Source organism: Mytilus galloprovincialis, chromosome 5, assembly GCF_965363235.1.
Source record: "Mytilus galloprovincialis chromosome 5, xbMytGall1.hap1.1, whole genome shotgun sequence".
NCBI classification, from domain to species: Eukaryota; Metazoa; Mollusca; class Bivalvia; order Mytilida; family Mytilidae; genus Mytilus; species Mytilus galloprovincialis.
Genome location: NC_134842.1, coordinates 10,058,102 through 10,078,665, shown reverse-complemented (window position 1 = coordinate 10,078,665; position 20,564 = coordinate 10,058,102). Strand labels below are relative to the sequence as shown.

General features: G+C 31.0%; 1 protein-coding gene across 2 annotated transcripts; it reads right to left on the bottom strand.

The window, feature by feature from the left end:
• Nucleotides 1-4,936: 4,936 nt before the first annotated feature.
• LOC143075112 (Golgi SNAP receptor complex member 1-like) lies at nucleotides 4,937-20,038 on the bottom strand. 2 transcript variants are annotated; one of them, XM_076250412.1, is made up of 9 exons: nucleotides 19,991-20,038; nucleotides 18,352-18,454; nucleotides 17,311-17,343; nucleotides 15,714-15,798; nucleotides 10,931-11,130; nucleotides 7,469-7,540; nucleotides 6,660-6,689; nucleotides 5,936-6,018; nucleotides 4,937-5,135 (listed from the first exon to the last, which is right to left on the bottom strand). In XM_076250412.1, exons 1-9 carry the CDS (start codon nucleotides 20,016-20,018, stop codon nucleotides 5,011-5,013), a joined length of 759 nt encoding a protein of 252 aa, XP_076106527.1. In that variant the 5' UTR covers nucleotides 20,019-20,038; the 3' UTR covers nucleotides 4,937-5,010. The 2 variants fall into 2 exon arrangements, with proteins under 2 accessions (XP_076106527.1, XP_076106528.1); XM_076250413.1 differs by lacking the exon at nucleotides 17,311-17,343 and having other exon boundaries at nucleotides 4,940-5,135.
• Between the last annotated feature and the right edge of the window lie 526 nt (nucleotides 20,039-20,564).

Genomic DNA, 20,564 nt, shown 5'->3' with positions numbered 1-20,564 from the left:
TTATTCCAACAAAGGCTTATTGACCACTTTCTCTAGGAAGGAAATATGGTTTTTTTTTCAATTCGTCATCAAAATTTACTTTTTAAAAACATCTTGTGTATATTTTCAGTTGCAATTTTATTTGACAAAAAAGATAGGTCCACAATGTATTTTTAACTAAGTATAGACCGTGTTCACATAAATTAAATATTGAATATGGTCGATTCACTAAAAAAACAAGAAATGAAAGATTATGTATTTTATGTAAACAGGGTGATATCGAGTAATAAAATTAACGGTACCAGTTTTCTTGCACCAGATGTGCATTTCGACAATACATGTCTCTTCAGTGATGCTCGTGGCCAAAATATTTGAAATCCAAAGCTTATATAAAAGATGAAGAGCTATAATACAAAAGGTCCAAAAACTATAGCCAAATCCGTGAAAGGAATCAGAGCTTTGCATGAGGGAGATACATTCCTTAATTTATAATAATTTCTAATATTTTGTAACAGCTAATTTTAATAACGCAAAAAAATCCGTATTTTCATGCCAGTACCGAAGTACTGGCTACTGGGCTGGTGATACCCTCGGGGACCAATAGTCCACCAGCAGAGGCATCGACCCAGTGGTAGTAATAAAATTAACGGTACCAATTTTCTTGCACCAGATGCGCATTTCGACAATACATGTCTCTTCAGTGATGCTCGTGTAAGAGTTTCATTTTATTTTAAAATGTCCAAAATAGGACAATATAAGAACATTGTATATCGAAAGGTATTATTATACAATTGCGTCTGTTTTTAAATTAGTTCAACAAAGAATGTATCGGAATTGTCTAATTTAGGAAAATATATGAAATACGCCACAAACATAAAATGTTCATGACAATCCTTTGAATGATTTGATACATGTAGTCTTGCCTCCAATTGTATTTAAAATGTTTTGTTATGATAAACATGTATATATTTATGATATACCTATAGGCAGTAACTTTAAGTACTGTCAGATCAGTACTTTGTGTCTATTTGTTGTTGTGATGTATTAGTACCATACCATGTTCACCCTGTCTTTTCATAAGATGTAATTTCTATTTATATCCACCTTACGAGTTCTGGCTTTTTTTTTTCTCTCATAATGAACCGTTACATGTTAACCACTATCTAGGCTAGAGGGACTATTAAAAACCCACCACATTATACATTTGACAGTACCTTGTTATGAGCCTGTTGTTGTCTTTTTGCTATTTCTCTTATTTTTTTACGTTGTTTGTTTTGCGGATATAAATAAGAATATGTGTTATGTGAGTGCCAATTAGACAACTCTCCATCCCAGTCAAAACTTGTAAAATGTATAATCTTAGGTCAAAACACCGAACAGCAAGATATAAAGGGCCCATAAACAACTAGTGTAAAACTATTGCAACAGGAAAACAAACGATATAATCTTTGTGAAAGACGTGAAACGTGAAATATTTATGAACCATACCGACAATTTGTTATGTAGTGCTGTTTTAACAATGTCCCAATTCAGTGTTTCTGTCGTTCTGTTGTTTTCCTCTTATACTAGTAGTTGATATAAGAGGGACGAAAGATACCAAAGGGACAGTCAAACTCATAAATCTAAAACAAACTGACAACGCCATGGCTAAAAATTAAAAAGACAAACAGAAAAAAAATAGTGCACATGACACAACATAGAAAACTAAAGAATAAACAACACGAACCCCACCAAAAACTAGGGGTGATTTCAGGTGCTTCGGAAGGGTAAGCAGATCCTGATATGTTTCCTTCGGTTTTAGTTTGCAACCCAGATTTGTTTTCTCTCAATCGATTTAGGACTTCTGAACAGCAGTATACTACTATTGCCTTTATTTGTGTGTTTCTTTTGTGTTCCTGTTTAATTGGTGTATACCAAATATATTCTTTAATTTCAATAATATACTTGTAACTTTTCTCTGCTGAAATTCATAATTTGCAGTATTTTATCAAAAAAAACCTCGTTTATTTTGTTTTGATATTTTATTTACACTATGTACATAAATGACATATTCAAACACAAAAAGAATTATATAAATACTACCTCTTTATAACAGTAACAACTACAAACAATGAAAACAGTCAGAGTTCAATATAATCAGAATATAAATATCTATCACAGTATTCCATCTCTCACTTTACATTCAATTCCATGAGAACTATATGATGAAAATGAAATTATATGATTGGTTTAAAGGTGCTTCTTTTTCTTTTTGATAAATTCAAACTTACAGTATAAACTTCTTGTATACAACAAAAACGAGAGCCCTTTTTTAAAATCACACCATTGGATATAATAATTTCACAGATGTCAGGTTAATGACGTCCATTTCATTGAACCTTTTTGGTGTTTTGCTCAAAATTTAGAAAATACACATATTCAACATTAAAGAGTAACACATGTCAGGGCTTTAACAATACATTTAAAAGACATCTAAGCCTGAGGGATGTTTAACCTTTTTTAAGTAAAATATATGTTTACCTGCAAAAGCATTAAGAGGAATGTTACATTGAAGATTCAAGAATCAAATCAAAACATTTCAACTGTTTTAATTTATTTAGTTCCTAGTTTTCTCAGATTTGATAAAATAATCATTCAGGTTAAATTGCTATCGTTCAATGAACATGGCTTTAAAAACTTTTTATTGAACACAAAGAATACCCATAATCATTTTGTAATATGACTATGTTATTGAATCTATCTATAGTGGTGTGCTTAACTTTCTTGTTATTTTTATTTCACCATAGATGAAGTCTAATGTTCATCACTATACAAATGCATATATACAAAACAAGGTTCCAATGTGAATATTTAAAGACAAAAAAATTGACAATAGATCTCAACCATTACATCTTGTTGAAAATCATTACATCTGGCTGAAAATTCAAAAATCAAACCCATACTACATTGTAACACATGATAACACTATACTCTTAAATTCTTGATGAGCTGTGAATTTTGATCATGTGAAAATAAAAACAGAATAACAACATTTCAGAATGGAATGTTCAGAGAATAAAAAGTTTCAACACATACTCCAATTAGATTACCGGTAAAAAACATACACTTCACTCAAACTTTACTCTCTTTTACACAGAATATACATCCTAAATTAGAACAAAATTTAATTATGATACTGCTTCAGTCATTGGTGAATTGTGTATGATGTCGTCTTAGTATTTTTCATCATATCAAACCTTCTTTTATTCAGCCAGTTTGCTGTGTTAAAAGATTTAATTTCAAATTCTAAATTCAATTTCTATAAGACTGGTTGAATAAAGGCATCATGTTGTTTTCCTTTGCTCAATGAACTGTATAAGAAAATTTGGCTAAGCAATACACACTCAAGTTTCCTGTAACCCTATTTTAAAATCCTATTATATCTATTATACTCATCAATAAGCTAATTATCTATATTATCACATATTTCCATTCCTGAAAACTCAGATTGCGAAATGTATCATTTAATACACTTCCAAGCTATATTATGCCATTTATAAAAACAAGAATGTGTCCAAAGTACATGGATGCCCCACTCCCACTATCATTTTCCATGTTCAATGGACCGTGAAATTGGATAAAAACTATAATTAGGCATTAAAATTAGAAAGATAATATCATAGGGAACTAAGTTTCAAGTTGATTGGACTTCAACTTCATCAAAAACTACCTTGACCAAAAACTTTAACCTGAAACATGCATTTTCATTTTCTATGTTCAGTGGACCGTGAAATTGGGGTCAAAAGTTTAATTTGGCTTTAAAATTAGAAAGATCATATCATAAGGAACATGTGTACTAAGTTTCAAGTTGATTGGACTTCAACTTCATCAAAAACTACCTTGACCAAAAACTTTAACCTGAAGCGGGACAGACGGACGGACGGACGAACGAACGAATGGACAAACGTACGAACGGACAAATGTACGAACGGACGGACGAATGGACGCACAGACCAGAAAACATAATGCCCCTCTACTATCGTAGGTGGGGCATAAAAAGTATCCACAACTAACATTCAACTCCAAGCAATCACCATATTCATTTACACCAATACACTAGATCACCATAATTATTAGTACTGTAATAAGTTTTAAATCAAAGCACTTAATACTAATAAAACTCAGTAATGAATAAATATCATTTAGATACATTTGTACATCTACATTATAAATACTGGTACATACAATCTATTTTATATTGAGAAACATCCTTGATACATAATAGCAAGTGTGAGAATGTCCACAAGTTATGTATAAGGTATGTCTAGAAAACTCTGTGGGTCATCAAGATGAGTCATTCTGAACTCACTATTCAATCATGACAGAAACTATCAAAATAATGTAATATATAATTTTGTTAAACAGGGCTTTACTAAAAGGTTGAATATAAACCTTTAGATTCTAATTCCATGGTTAAATCCAACAATTATATGTTCACAATCTCAACCTTTGTTTCATGGTACATGTATTCCCCTTTTTTCAACAAGAAAAACACTTTTGAGCCATTCACAAATTCACACCCTTAACAGCCTTAATCTGGATTCAATATACAAACCTCAATCCTCCATGACAATGCCCATTTTTGTTATGAAAAATCAAAGGAATTAAAAAATAGGATATGAACAATGATAATAGATGTAAAAGACCTTCTGAAATGATCACTGAATTCAATCCAGTTTTTCATTGGATAGAACTCTTGGAAACAGAAAGCCAAAGAATGAAGATAACAAACAATATCTACTGTTCAATAAGTTGGAATATAATAAATTCAATACATATAAAATTTTCTTAAAATAATTCCAGCTAAATTATTTCCTTCATTTGTCATTTAGCCAGATATAATTCAAACAATAAATTGGTTACACACACATATATCAATCATGAAAAATTCCTTACTTTTCAGTACATCTGACAGTGAAATGAATATGAAAGTTTTATATTAAAAATAACCACCATTTATAAATATAATAAACACATATTAATAGGTATGAACTAGTGGAAGGCATACAACAGTAAGATAATAACACAAGTAGCTATCACACTCGCTAAAATTATTGTGTCTCTTCTTTTCCGTAAGTTTATTTTTTGCATTAATGTGTTAATGAGAGGAAACCGATCTGAAATATAGTTAAGGAACAAAACAGATACTAATAAATATAACTTATAAATGATAACTTATTGGTTATATAAAATTGTAAGATATTATTTAATTGCATGCTGCTGTGTTCAAACCAAACTTATTGGTCAAATTGGTAGGAATAACTCTCACTTGGTATTGGGTTAAGAGTTGTATTGTAGGAAATCACCTACTTCTTATTTTTTGTACTTATCCATACATTTCTTAAGACTATTTTTTTCTTACAAATAATCCCTTTTATTTGAAAATATATTAAATTCAAGTCTAACTCTATCCTATTTGTTGAAAACTATATTCTATATTTCTGTATGTCAATAAAAAAGGCTTACTTATTTATCTCACTTTATCCATTGATGACTACTACTTGCAATTGAGGTTTGTGATCTATGCCTAATGGAAAACTAACACCAATATTTCTTCAGACTATATTCAACTAAAGTATAATATTGTTTTTTTTTGTTTTGCATACTTTTCTACAGTCAAGAAGTATAAAAGGGTTTATTTGGTTTATAGCTTCATGAAAATATCAGTTAAGATTAAGTTATCATTTGAAATATATTCCATGCAAATAGTCTTCATGATACACTCTACATACACATATTTTTTTTCTCGAAAACCGAAGTACAGTGGTATTGAATATACTCTTGCAACCACAAATCAAGGCCATTTTTTTTATTTTGTATATAATATATTGAAATATAGAAATGTTATAGGCCTGGGTAGGTAGGCATGCTGTCAAGCAACATAGATTATGTATTCATCTTGTTTTCAAAAGGATACTTGCTAATGAATTCATTTTCTGTGTGATTGTTCCAAGAACTTTTCTCTGTGATTGTAAATTTTCTTTTGTTGCAATTGCTATACTGTAAAATAGAAATGAGAATATAAAAATCAAAACATTGAGTTAAATAAAAAACACAATGAGGACTCTTTTTCTTAAAATGAATGTGGGAGGCGAGGAAAGATTTCCTTATTTCTAGACATTGGTAATTTTTGACAGTATGCAAACTTTATTTATACATGTTTGAAGTATGCAAAATTATTTTTAAAAAAAGTATGTTGGTTTGGGGATATTCAAGTAATCTTTGTACCCACTCTCATATCTGGTAATGGAATAGTCCAGTTAATTTTTATAACCATATGATCAAATGCAACAATCTTTTAAAGTTGATATTTTTTTTCTGGTGTTCCAACTGACATGTCTAATGAAGTTGGTTTCTTGTTTTCCTTTTCTTCCTATTTGTCATTTTGACTGCAGGTCCCTTCACTGCTGATCATTTATATATGGACAGGTTTATCTTTTTGGTGTAGAGCACAAGTGAGTTTGTTTCTTTAAATTCATTATCAACTTTCAGACTAGAGACAATCTAGAGCTCAACTTTGTATTTTGGTAACACATGTATTTGGGTAGTTGTTTCACTGACAGATATATATCTAGATTATATCATACTTTTTTTTATAAAACGACAATCTGTTTCATCAAGTATTTTGTTTATACACTTACCTTATTTGGTCATCTATCATTTTTTCTGAACTGAAATAGAAAATAAAACAGTTGTATCATTTCTAATATAAGGGGGCGAAGATAATAAGGGGTAAATAATAAAAACTTAAAATCAATCTAAAAGAAAACATTAATTTGACAAACTAGAATGTGTCCACAGTACATGGATGCCCCATCGTACTATCATTTCTATGTTCAGTGGCCATGAAATTGGGGCCTAAACTAGTTTGGCATTAAAATTGGAAAGATCATATCATGTGTGCTAAGTTTCAAGTTGATTGAACTTTAACTTCATCAAAAACTACCTTGACAGAAAATTTAAACCTTAAGTTGGGCAGACAGATGAACTCTGAACAGATGAATGAACGGACGCACAGACCAGTTAAAATAATGCCCCTCTACTAGGTGGAGCATAAAAATACAGCAACCACAAAACTCTACACAGAAATAGAACACGAACTATACAAAAAGCTTTAGGTAATCTCAGGTGATTTATGATAAAATGACAAAATCTAAAAAAACGTGAAATAATGAAAAGTCAATATGCAGAAAGTTAAGAGTTTTGATAGTGGTAATATGTCACATGTGATCACTAAAATACTAGAATCTGAGAATTGACAAAATGCAGCCAAAAATAGTATTTTTCTATTGTTTGCAAGAACGTTTTAAATTTTAATTTGGAATTACCAATGTTTTGAGTAAGAGGTAGCAACACCTAAGTTGGGTCTGTGTAAAATAAAGCAGTGAGCTAACACCAAATAGTCCCTATATTCTTTATACATCAGAAATTACCAGATAAGTTTACTTACCTCCGTATGTGATCATGTTCTTTTAAATACATATCTGTTCTTCTATTCAAACCAGAGGAATTTTTATAAGCACTGAAAATAAAACAAATATGAAATATAGTCTAATATGTTAAAATAGATCTCTTATCATTTCTTTATATGTCTATGATGTTAAAATAATCATTCAAAATTAATTTCTTCACAGAAACAGTACAATCCATCCTCACATATATCTTCTTGATTTCCCTTTTTTTTGTAACCAGCATTGACCAGATGCTTCATGATACTATTGCTAAAATAGGAACAACCCAGTTCAAAATTTAGCATCAACGACATGAGGATTACTAATTTGCTTTGCCTATAACTCTTACAGTCACTGTCAGTGTGCATTTTTGCCTAGTGTTAAAGGCTGTACTGTGATTTGTAAATGTATTGATCATCCATATAATCATAAGTGGCTTCATTTGCTATCATACTAGATCTCCTTATACATGTTATATTTAACATTAATAAGGCCATTAGTTTTCTGATTTCAGGGCCTTTAATAGCTGACTGTTGGACATGGACTTTGCTCTTTGTTGAAGGCCATACAGTGACCTTGAGATGTTAGTTCTGTTTCATTTGGTCTCACTTGTGGAGTTGTCTCATTAGCAATCATACAACATCTTCTTTTTTATAATAATAATAATAATAATAATTTATTTTATTAAAGTGTCACATACTTGTCTACAGATTGTTTATACAGTTTATATAATATACATTGCACAATAATAAAATAAGACAAATACCCAGCCTAGAAAGGCTTATGAGACACTATATATACAAATATATATCTATTTAACAAATACAAAATAAAAACATAATAAAATGTTAAAAATGTTTAAAATTATCCGGATATTACACATCATAAAAAAAATATTAACATAAGTAGTAAAAAGAAAAACCAAAAAAAACAAACCAAAAAACATATCTTTTAAAAATAGATACATGTATGACAAAATTAAGTATGACGTAAAAAATAAATAAATGATATGTGATAAAAGAATATATTTTAAAGAGGTTATACAAACAGATTGCGAAGAATAAAACGAAGTAATCTTGTTTTATTAAAACCCTCTCAGTAAAATAGTCAATAAAAGAATATGATTGAAATGAATTAAAAAAAAAAAAATAATAATAATTAAAAAATAACTGTTACTTTGACTTTTACAGAAATATACAATCATGAATTAAAAAATAAATAAATTAAATATAACTTTGACTTTTACGAAAATATACAATTAAGACTGTAGATTACTTTTCAGAGCGCGACGTCTTCTTATCATATTATGCACCAAGATAGATAACTCGTATTGTAATTCAGCATTTTGAATTAAAAATACAAATTGATTAAAATCTGACTTTGTACAAAAAGAATTATCCATGACCATAGCTCTGTGAAACAAATTAAACCTTAAGTCACTGTAAATGTCACAATTAATCAAAAAGTGTATTTCATCTTCTACAGCATTATTACAAAATGGACAAATTCTTTCTGCTAACGGTATTGGTGGTTTCGTATAACGACCCGTCTCGACAGACAGAGGTAAAGTTCCACATCTAAGTTTACATAAATTACTTCGTAAGTGGCGTGGCATTGCGTTAGTAACATAGTGTTCAGGTTGAAGGTCCTTCTTATAACGTCTATATAGCCTCAATTTGTGTCCATTCACATTCGAATTGTCATTCCAAAGTTTGGTAAACCACAACTGTTCGTCTAGTATTCGTAATTTACTTTTAATCACTTTAAAAAATAGTTCTTTGCTAATTCCGGGCTGCATTAAGTGTTCTACAGACATGTTGCGAAATAACTTAATCACATTACAGTTCCAGGATCTACGTTTTCGTTTCGACCATAAATGTATCTTATAGAAAGTACGAGAATTATCTGAATTTTCAAGTTTATAAAAGAATCTCAAAACTTCCAGTCTTTGTTTAGCATGACATGACAGCCATCCTAAATCACCCTGTACTGCCGTATTGCTAGTCAATTTAGTCACTCCAAGGAATATTTTACTAGCCCTATTTTGTACGTTATTAATGAGTCTATGTTCAGTAAGTCCCCATATCGATGCACCATATAACAATATTGGTTGTACCAAACTTTCATACAGTTTTGTGAACACTTGATATGTCATACCACCATAAGCGTAAAATTTCACAGTCAAACAGCTCAAAGCTCGGCTGGCAGATTTAGAGAGTTCTTTGACGGTTTTATTCCATGTTACATGTTCACTGAACCAAATGCCTAAATATTTGTATGAATCTACATATACTAAACTATGACTTCCACAGAAAAAATTGAAAGTAGAACGTTCAACAGAGCTAGGCCTAAAATGTATGACATTTGATTTACTACAATTAATACTTAATCTCCATTTATGGCACCATGCATTAACACAATCAAGCATACATTGTAAACTTGCCTCACTTGGACCTAGTAAGACGATATCGTCTGCATATAGTAAGATGCTTACATTTATACTATCAATATCAATACCCTTATTCAAAGACTTAATTTCTGTAGCTTAATCATTGATATACAAAGCAAAAAGTGTCGAAGAAATCAGACACCCTTGTTTCACACCACATGAAACCGGAAACATTGACGTAAAGACGTTGTTAACACGTACAGAACATGTTGTGTTGTCATACAAAGATTTAACAGCATTCAAGATTTTTCCGTTAACACCAAACGTTTGTAATTTAAACCATAAACAGTCCCGATTCACATTGTCGAACGCCTTCTTCAGGTCAATAAAGCAGGCAAAAGTTGACAGACGTGACGCTCACCGCTTTCTCAACTTCGCAACGAGTGATAGGTTCGTTTAAACAAGATGTATCAACGTGTTCCGGGTCTGATGAAATTTCCCCCTTCTTTATTCTGTCTAGGTGACATTCATCATATAACATGCTGTCAGTTTGATCGTTGAACAATATTTGATAGTCCGTTTTCCACTTTTGTAATACACGTTCTTTGTCCGTAGTAACTTCGCCATTATCATCAATAACCTCCCACGGTATCTGATCCCGCCTGTCATTTGAAATTCCAATTTTGCCAATTTGTTTCCAAAAATCTCGAGAGTTCGGTTTTTCAAGTTCAGTCATCAAATCCATTTGAAGTTTATTTTGATAAGTTCGTTTTGCTTTCCGTAAATGTTTGTCAAAATCGTTTCGGGCAGCACAATACTCTTGTTTTAATTTACGTTTAATGTTTGTGTGGTCACTACATTTAAGCCATAACTTTTCCTTTTTGCTTGCTGCGTCCCACTTTATATAAGAAAATATTTCCAGTCAAATATTAAAATTCCCAAGCAAACAAGACAATCAAGCTAGTATTAATTCTTTGGATATACATATCAAGTTTCAAATATCCCCAAAAATCTGATTTATCAATTTAAAATAAACCCTCTATGTACATGGTACATGTGAGTTATAACAAACCTAATATCTCGTCTGACAGAGCCTAACAAATCTTCTCTTTCCCTTATGGCTGATATATTAGCCTTAGTTTTATGGAACTCATGAGAGTAATCCTGTAGAATGTCTCTATGTCTCTGTAAGGTATGGAGTAGAGCAGCACTCGGTGAACTCATGCTGATGTTCTGTGTGTAGTCAGACATTCTATCATTCACATCTTGTAACTAAAAAATAAATTACTATTATAAATATAAATGTAAGAAGATGTGGTATCATTGTCAATGAGAGAACTTTCTACACAATGACAACTATGACCACTACTTATATCGGTCACATTTTAACTTAAAAAAGGAGCAAAAATGAATACCATACACCAGCTATAAAAAGGTGCAACTAATTTTCTTATGTTTAATAATTGCCTTAATGTGAAGCCAGAATTCCCTCCCCATCCAGAGCATGAGATCTCCCACTATTTTTGGAGGTTGCACAGTCTTTATTTTTCTATGTGGTATTTTTCTTAATGTTCCTCTCCATATTTGATTGTATTTGTTGTTTTTATGGCAAAGACTTGTCAGTTTGTTTTTGACTCTTGGTGTTTAAATTTCATTCTGGAAACTCTTGTTCAACACTTGCTTTGCTATCAAATCGTTGAAATATCAACATTAAGAATTGAAAATATTTTTATACATGTAACTGTGCTTATCCCTTCAAAAGTTTCCTCTTAACTATCTAGCTTGAATGAGGGAGATTTTGGTAAACAATACAGTCAAACCAAATTCTGGACAATTGGTATTTGCTGCTTCTTATCTAAGCAGACAGCATCTTGGAGTAAGAGCAATGACTGATCCACACTCAGAAATCAGAATAAAGTGTTCTAGCTTCTGTTGATCCTCTTGTGATCTAGCACTTATAAAAATCAAAGAGCAGAATGCTCTGAGGGATACGATTGCCATAGTTTTCATTGACACATGTATAGCAGTTCTGCCAAATTTTCATTAAACAAATGCATGAGATTTGGCCAAAATTGAAAAGATCAAAGAGGAAAAAAATAGATCCAAGAATACTGCCGCTAAATAATATGAACATGCGGGAGTCTCAAGCATTTTTGGCCAGTAACCCTGGTACAGCTGGATAGTATTAATCTCTAAACTAATTCAACTGCACATGCAAAATGTAACAATCTGAATAGTCACTCAACTTAAAGAATAGCCAATCCCCGTTACAAGTGTATGAGCCATGTACTTATTGTGTTTTATCGAATTATAGTTATCCTGTACCATTGTAAACTCGTACCACTAAAAAAAACTTGTACCAATGCAAACTCGTACCATTGCTAACTCGTACCAACTTATTTAAATGCATTCAAATGATGTTAAATGATGAATATACATAATATACGTTACTTTCATCCAATACCTCTTAAGTCTGTAAAATGTATATAATTTGAAAGTACAATGACCAATTTGTAGCTAATGTTCCTTGTATATTGGATAGAAAATACTGTGGCAGATGTAGATAATTAAAGTATTAACAGTTTCACCCGAAGAAAATTTTTCATGAATAATTAAATCTTAGCAGTTAGTCAAAATGATTGCCAAAATTATTTTTACTGTCTATAAATAACAATGAAATGTAACTGATTCCTGTTAAGGGGGTCCGCATTTTCCCCGCAAAAAAAGCACATGGCTTTCAACAATTGTAAACATAGCATTCAATTTGTGATCATGGATTACAGCTTTAATTAACTTAAATTGGATATATATATATTCAACATGTTCAATTTTAATAAAGTACAGTTAAAGCAATGTTTTAACTTTCCTCTGGATTAAGTTCTACAGTGGCGGATCCAGAACTTTTCCTAAGGGGGAGCCCGCTGACTGACCTAAGAGGGGGCTCGCTCCAGTCATGCTTCAATGATTCCCTTTATAATCATCCAATTTTTTTCCACGAAAAAGGGGGGGGGGGGACCTGGATCCACCTATGTTCTAGTTTGAAAGAACAGTTAAAACATTAATGCTTTAACACATTCTTTATTTTTGTCTAAGTTTTCATTTAACTCCTGTGTAAAATTCAAGTAATTCAACTTTATTTCTATTAAGTTTACAAACAGAAACCCATAAAACATATTTTTTAATATATTTTTCTGAATGGTACGACTTCCCAGTAGTACAAGTTAACTTTTTTGGTTCCAATGCCGCGGTACGAGTTAACTTGCTTCCGTATCTTATCACCGTAATTCTAGGAGGAACCCTAAACTGGACCCCTGTTGTGTTCACTTATCGTTACACTGACCTTCGGTGCGAAGCTATATATAGAATGGCGGACCAGTTTAGGAGGAACCCCATTTCTTACTCTTTAGTTATTGAAGTTCCTTTGGGTCAGATGGCATGACTCCTTTCCGTACACACTCCTCTGTTTACATTGAGATCGTTCTTAATATAATACGACGTTTATCGGCATTAACGAGTTAATTCTTCTTGACCAATACTTCGAAAAGGGAGACAACTCGAAACGATAATATGGAAGATTCCATTTCTGCTGAAGGGGTGTTATTGGAAATTTTTACGATGAAACATTTATTTTGATTTAAATTATGCATATGATTTAAAATTGTGCAACAACAATAGCCCTCCATATGCAGACAGACATAGAAAGAATCCCATGAGTTTCAAATTAATCAATGAAGCGGGGAATCACTCAATCTGATACCCCTTGAAATCAGGAAAACTACACGCATGTGGGGTCTCACTAATTAGCGACAAAAATCGTCAAGAAGCGACAAGAAGAAAAAAAATTAGTGACAAAAAGCAACAAGAAGCTATTTAGCGACAAGAATACATTTTGTTATCACATACATCAAAATATTTTTTTAGGATTATATTGAAAGATGAAGAAATAAAAAAATTTCGAGGAAGAGATTGTGTACTTTTTATATGAAGAAATTAAACATGTGTAAGAGCAAAGGAAATGTAAACGCTATAAAATGAAAATAAAAACAAAGATTTGTCACCTTCCTTTTGAAGGATTTAATAAAAAAAAAACATGAAATATTATTTCCTTCCTAACTGTACAATTAATTTTTCCTGATAGGACCAACATTAGCTGTGGCTTCACTCTAAGGTAATACACAATTCAGAGCATCAAATGAGATTAACTAGGTGCGTGTCCTTTGTTTAATTGCTACAATAACATCCATTAACACCTTCATCTATTACATGCACCAGAATATACAATTATTGTACCGAATAGTGAACACCTGACTGTTGAAAACTCAAGATTGTCATCAGTTTCCTTTAATCTTCAATATATATGCATAAACATGATAAATATCGTTAAATGAGACAATACACTAAATAAAATGATGAAAAATATTCACGTTTTAGTTATGTTTTCCTCTTGTTTGATTTCAGTTCTTAATTTGTATTTCACAATTTGTGTATGTATTTTCTGGACAATTATGCACAAATAATGCATTTTGCAAGTTAATTATATATTGTACAAAAATAGTTTTAAAAACAAATAAAAATCAAAATATATTACTGTTCTAAAACACAAGTAAAAGTAATACCATAAAACGACAGGGTAAAGGTAATACTTCCTGTGATACCTTATATAAAATATCATGTAAATAAATGTAGCAACTGAATTAGATTTACAAGTTTAATTTTTTTCCCTATCAAAATTAATTTTCCTGTCGTTGAAATTGTTTTCTTTTGCATATCTTTTTAATATTTATTTCGAATAAGTATAAATATAAATAAAAAAATGTTTTCTTGTCGCTAAATAGTTTCTTGTTGCTAATATTATTCTTCTTGTCGCTTCTTGACGCTTTTTGTCTCTACAATTCTTTTTGTCTCTAATTAGTGAGACCACGCATGGGCATTAAGACATAAACAAACCTCGACTTGCGATTTGGAACAAGAACGTTTATTAAATGATATGATGAATGGTTCTCCATTTCTTTATGAGATTACAGTATCAAATATCAGTTTCATAACGGTAAAATATAGAAATACTCCACTTCAGTTCTTGTGACAGAAATAGAATTATCGATCGGCTTTCAGAGAACTCTCGCAAGTTATCAAAATTTGGGAATTCCCTCTGACGTGTTTCTAAATTTATAAAAACACTAAATATAAATACTGTTTAATTCTGATTTTCCGTATTGTTAAAAACACGCATATAAGTCAAGGAAAATATCACACATGAAGATTATGAGTAAAACATTACAGGAAAGTTGTTTATGTTCAATTGTTTTGCTTGTTTTTACCTTTTAAAGCAAGACAATCATAAGAATCTGAGATGTTGCTGAATGTTTAGAATAAAACGAATGACGTGAGGGAGTGCATCATAGGGTCAATGGTAAAAGTCTACAGATTGCTTGACAGCAATCGTATCCCAAAAACTAGGTTAGTGTATCATTTAGTACAAAGTGATTTCTGATTGATATCATCGGATGTTCTCACTAGAGCTCTTAGCATCAGAATATTTTGATGCTATTTTGCTTGAAGGTGATCATCTGACATATGGTGTTATGTATGTTTAGACTTTTTTTTCAAGAATTGGAGCAGGTTCTCCAAATGTCAGAGGTGATCAAGGGATTAAGGTGAGTATATTTTTCCAAAATGAGACAGATAGTGCAAAGAGAAGGGATTCTAGATATTTTTTACGGTTAATTGGCAAACTTTGGTATTTTTCCTCCTCTCCATCCATCCCTCACTGAATCTCCCACTGATGCATATTTATGGTTTATTTCCTGCGTACTACAGAAAACAATTACCCAACTCAAATGCAGAACGGCACTCACCTTTGATAACAGCTGTTCAATCTCCATGGCCATTGTATCAAACATGTGTTCACTACTAGATTTATTAATAAGGGGAGCTGACTCACTGAAAATATATCAGTAAAAACAAATATAAATCATATTAATATTTACATTTATATTTATATCTAACAATTTTATATTCAATTGTGCCAATTTTTCATAATGCTGATATTAAAAATTAACTTTGAATACGATTGAAACTAAATAATCAACTAAATTTTAGTTTTAAGATATTAACATTCAGCATGTTCCACAATTTAAAACTTTTTACAGAGAAAAAAAAGCCAAACAAAGGTACAATGTACATGTATCATATTAAAAAAAAATTCAAGAAGTAGGAATGTGTCTTTTCATCTTGTAATATAAATCTCACTATTCTAGGACAAATTCATCAGAATTTAAGACAATGCTTACATAATCATGGATTCAAGACTTCACTTAACAAATTAGTTACATATACATATATATATGATTAAACAATTGGTGCAAGAAAATTCTTTTATGCTTTTATTAAACAGGCATTCATGACTCGAATTTGCAATACTTAAATGAAAGGTCTTACAACAAGCTAATACCAAGGTATAATAACTTTAGTTTGGTCTTATATATCATTCCATAAATTATTTAGCCTGGCATCAACAGGATCAAGGTCTTAACACATGTAACATGCACTTCAATAAATTCATAAGCTATGATTGTGTAATGTGTAACCTACATGTATAATTATATAATAATTCCATGCAGACAGCAAATAAATGTAAGACACAGAAAAAGGGAGGGGTTAAAATTTACTTTACCAGGAAAGTCAAATGTCAAGTAAAAAGCATCAGTGAAATTCAAACATTGAAAGTCCCCTCCTGACCTCAGGTCAACACTAATGTGACCCCAAACTTTTCTCTCAATTATGTTAAGCAATCTTAATCATAAAAACGGTATTTTAATTAAAAAATACATGTGTTCATGTACAAATCTATCATGTGTAGTACAGAGTCAGCATTGTTCTCTTTTAAAGTCTGAATGTAAATATGACCATCACCACTGTGAGAGACATACTGAAGCTTTTAATTCCATGCTGAGGAAAGTACATGAATGGACTACATCATGTTATGATGTATGAAATGAGTAAGCAGTTTCTCTAATTTTTAGCCGATTGATATTTTCCTTGCCCAATTGATATTTTCCTTGCCCAATTGATTTTTTTTTATCAAATTGTGGTTCACTTGATCATGTTTGATCTCAATTCTTCGTAGATCAAAAAGATTCATGAAGTTTTTAAAAGTAATTGAAAAAGAAATTGAGGACAACTAAAAAACATGTATCATCTAAAAATCATTAGGAGAAACAGATGTAAACACTGTAAATTTGTATTTTTTGCGATACAATATTTTCTTCTCTCAAAAGTTACCTGACTTCTGCCTTCTATTTTATATTTGAAACATAAACTGTCTCTTGAGGATTAATATTGTATCATGTTTGCTCAGTAGTAGAATCTATATAATGAATGTATATATATCATATGTATGAATGTCATGAAAGTTAAATGAGTTGCCCATCATGTAAAATAGTATGAAGTTACCTTTTAGTTAATGCATGTTCCTCATTTGGTTTGCTAAATGATCATTACAAAATAAACCAATTAATCGTATGTACATTGCAATTATCATTTGTTAAAGTGAGGAGGGAAATATTAGAATGTCAGATTATGAAAATTTTACTTTGTACAGAGCTCAGACATAAATAAGTCTGAATCTGCTTTTGACTCATAGAGGTCTAAGTTTGTAAGTTTTAGGATTTGTCTCCCTTTAATACAAGACAAAATACGACTTTAATAAGTCAAATATTGTTAAGCAAGAAATAATTGACCAGAATCAAAAAGTTGCAAATATCGACTCCTACAAGTTGATACATGTAAGTTTTCAAAATTGATTAACTTCAAGACCCACGCATATTTATAAAAAGGTCATGCATCTAAATCAAATAATGACAACATTGAAAGACAATGCTTTGTCTTCTAAAGAAAAATATGAATGAGTCTAAAAAATTGGAGATAATGTTAATTAACCTTACAATGCAACCACCTGGAACCACACTTTAGGAGGTAAAACATCTGTGTTAAGTAAGGATGTTCAATTAGATAATTAAATATAGTCAAAAACAAAAATTGACTTGTTTATGTCTGAGCTCTGACTGTTGTTTATTTAAACAGATTAATAGATTGAAGAAAAAAAAAGATAGAAATACCCTATTTGTATAATAAAAAAAGAATTGTTGTTTGTGCACTTTGATAGCACATGTTAGTTTATTCACCAAATCTAACAAAACATACATTTGTAAGCATTTTGGTTAATATTGCCAGGATACAAATTACTATAACATGTGTAGATATACAATCATGTACAATTGTACATGTAAAACAAAATTATATATCTACATGCAGTGGCGGATCCAGAAATTTTCATAAGTGGGGGCCCACTGACTGACCTAAGAGGGGGCCCGCTCCAGTCACGCTTCAGTGATTCCCTATATAAGCAACCAAATTTTTTTCCAAAAAGGGGGGGGCCCAGGCCCCCCTAAATCCGCCTCTGACATGTATAATCAAATATTACTTGATACATACTTTCCATAATCAATATGTGAAGAATAATTTGTTCCTAGTTTACTGAAGGATACCAGCTTCAAATCAATCTCATTCTCTAACTGTCTTGCTTGTTTACGTAAATCTGAAATAAATATTTTTTCTTTTAAAAAACTATTTTTTCCATATTACAGTTAGTGGACTTTATTTAATATATTGTACCATGAAAAAATATCACAGGAAGAAATGTGAATTCAGCTTAAACTAAAAGCAGTTTAATTTAAACAAAAACAAGTTTTATAGCACATGTACAAATTTTTATGTTGTTTATCAAATTACCAATACTTCTTCTTTATATACAGAAGCTTTATATACATAGGAACAATACCATGTATATAATTCTTTGTTTTAACTCACATCAACATGTTTTGCAAACTTAAGATCTTAAGATATCCAACTAGTTGGCTTATTTGTTATTTTACCAATTGTGTTCTATTTCTGATTATGAAACCTTTGAATTTGAAGTTGACAGTCACTTAGAATGTTAGATGGATTTGGATATTTTAGGTTCTTATTTTGGTAATAAATTTTTAAAGTTCTTCATCTGATTCCATGGCGTCTTTAATAGAACAAAAAAAAATAATAGTCTTTCTAGACGCCATTGTTATTTGGACTACTGATGACCGATGAAAAAAATGCCCACATACATGAAGGCACTGCAAATTAAGGCCTTTGAATTGGTCATTGGGAAAGCCCTTAGCAATCAGAATTCTGGCCCTGTCTACTGGAAATAAGTTTCCTACGCATTTTTAAAATTTATTTACTCTTTCGACTCTGTTCAGACCAGTACGACAGCAGCTACTAAAGTAAACAAATTAGAGTGTCCCCTACTTATATGGGGACGAAGTCCCCAATAACAGTAGAAAATTCAATAAAAAAAAAAAATTCGGGAAAATTTCCCGAATTTTTCATTGTACTAATGAACTCAAAATCGTTCAATTTTTTTTATGTCATGTTTTGAAATCCCGGACCTGCGCAGAAATGTACAATATACTTCCTTTTTCCGGTCTCGTTTGTATGAAACTTTGAGTAAAATATATATTTATCAGTCTAGTATAAAATAGGAAGGAACGAGCAATACTTATTTCATTTTTAATAATTCCTTGATATGAAAAAACGTTACCTAATGATAGCGTTTCTTGTTTACATTGCATATGACGTCATAATTTAAATAACGTCACAACTAAAATCCCTAACAACAGAACCAAAATCGGAAACGTAACTGTATTTCCGTGTCTTTTTTTTGACAAATAATTGAGTTACAAAAAAATAATTCATACAGACTTCGTCCCCATTTACAGGTAATGCCTGCCTCATATTAATCAGGATAACACTATATGTAATGAATCGTGTGATATGCAAATGTGTCATTTAGGTGGTAAGTTTACACACTGTTTTCTTATATAAGGTACCATATGGTTTGGTTTAAATTATTAGGATTTATTTATTAACAGTCATGACAGGATGTAAACAACTAAACAAAGGGCACTGTGGAAAGGCCATTTGAAATATTTCAGAAAAAGTCATGACATCCTTATGTTCATTGAATCAATAATGTAAAGTATGTATAGTTCTCTTCACAAATTATGCCATGGCACGGTAAACTACGCAAATAATGCACCTTCCCATAGGTTTCCCATATCTGCCATTACTTCCACGGTGTCGTAATCTCGCGAGAATTATGTTTGAACCAAAGACGGATTGATGACGAGAAGAGTCCGGAAAGCTAGTTAATTAGTTTCAGGATAATGCAAGACGTTGTTAATTGATTAATTAGTTATTTATTCCCTAGTTTTCAATATTTGAAAATCTTTTATTTATCAGTTAATATTATAAAAAAAAACATTAAAAACAAAATTAATATGTTCTTCCTGAGACTACTATAGTAGTCTCAGGTTCTTCATAGTTTTTTCTTGCATTAAAAAATCGATTTATAAATTTATAAAAGAATAATTTGTCAGAACGATTAAAACAATAAAACAATAAGGTTGCTAATACAATGCAAAATCCATCAGTTGAAAAATTATTAGAATCGACGTCCTAAGGTCGTATTCGGAGATAAAGGGGCAATGAAGTCTCTTCACGACAAATAATATATCTTGTTGTTTCTCAGTGCAGACAAGGAATTGTATATTTATACAATTCCTTGGTGCAGACAAAGCTTCAAACAATATTCTGATTATGCATCATGTTGA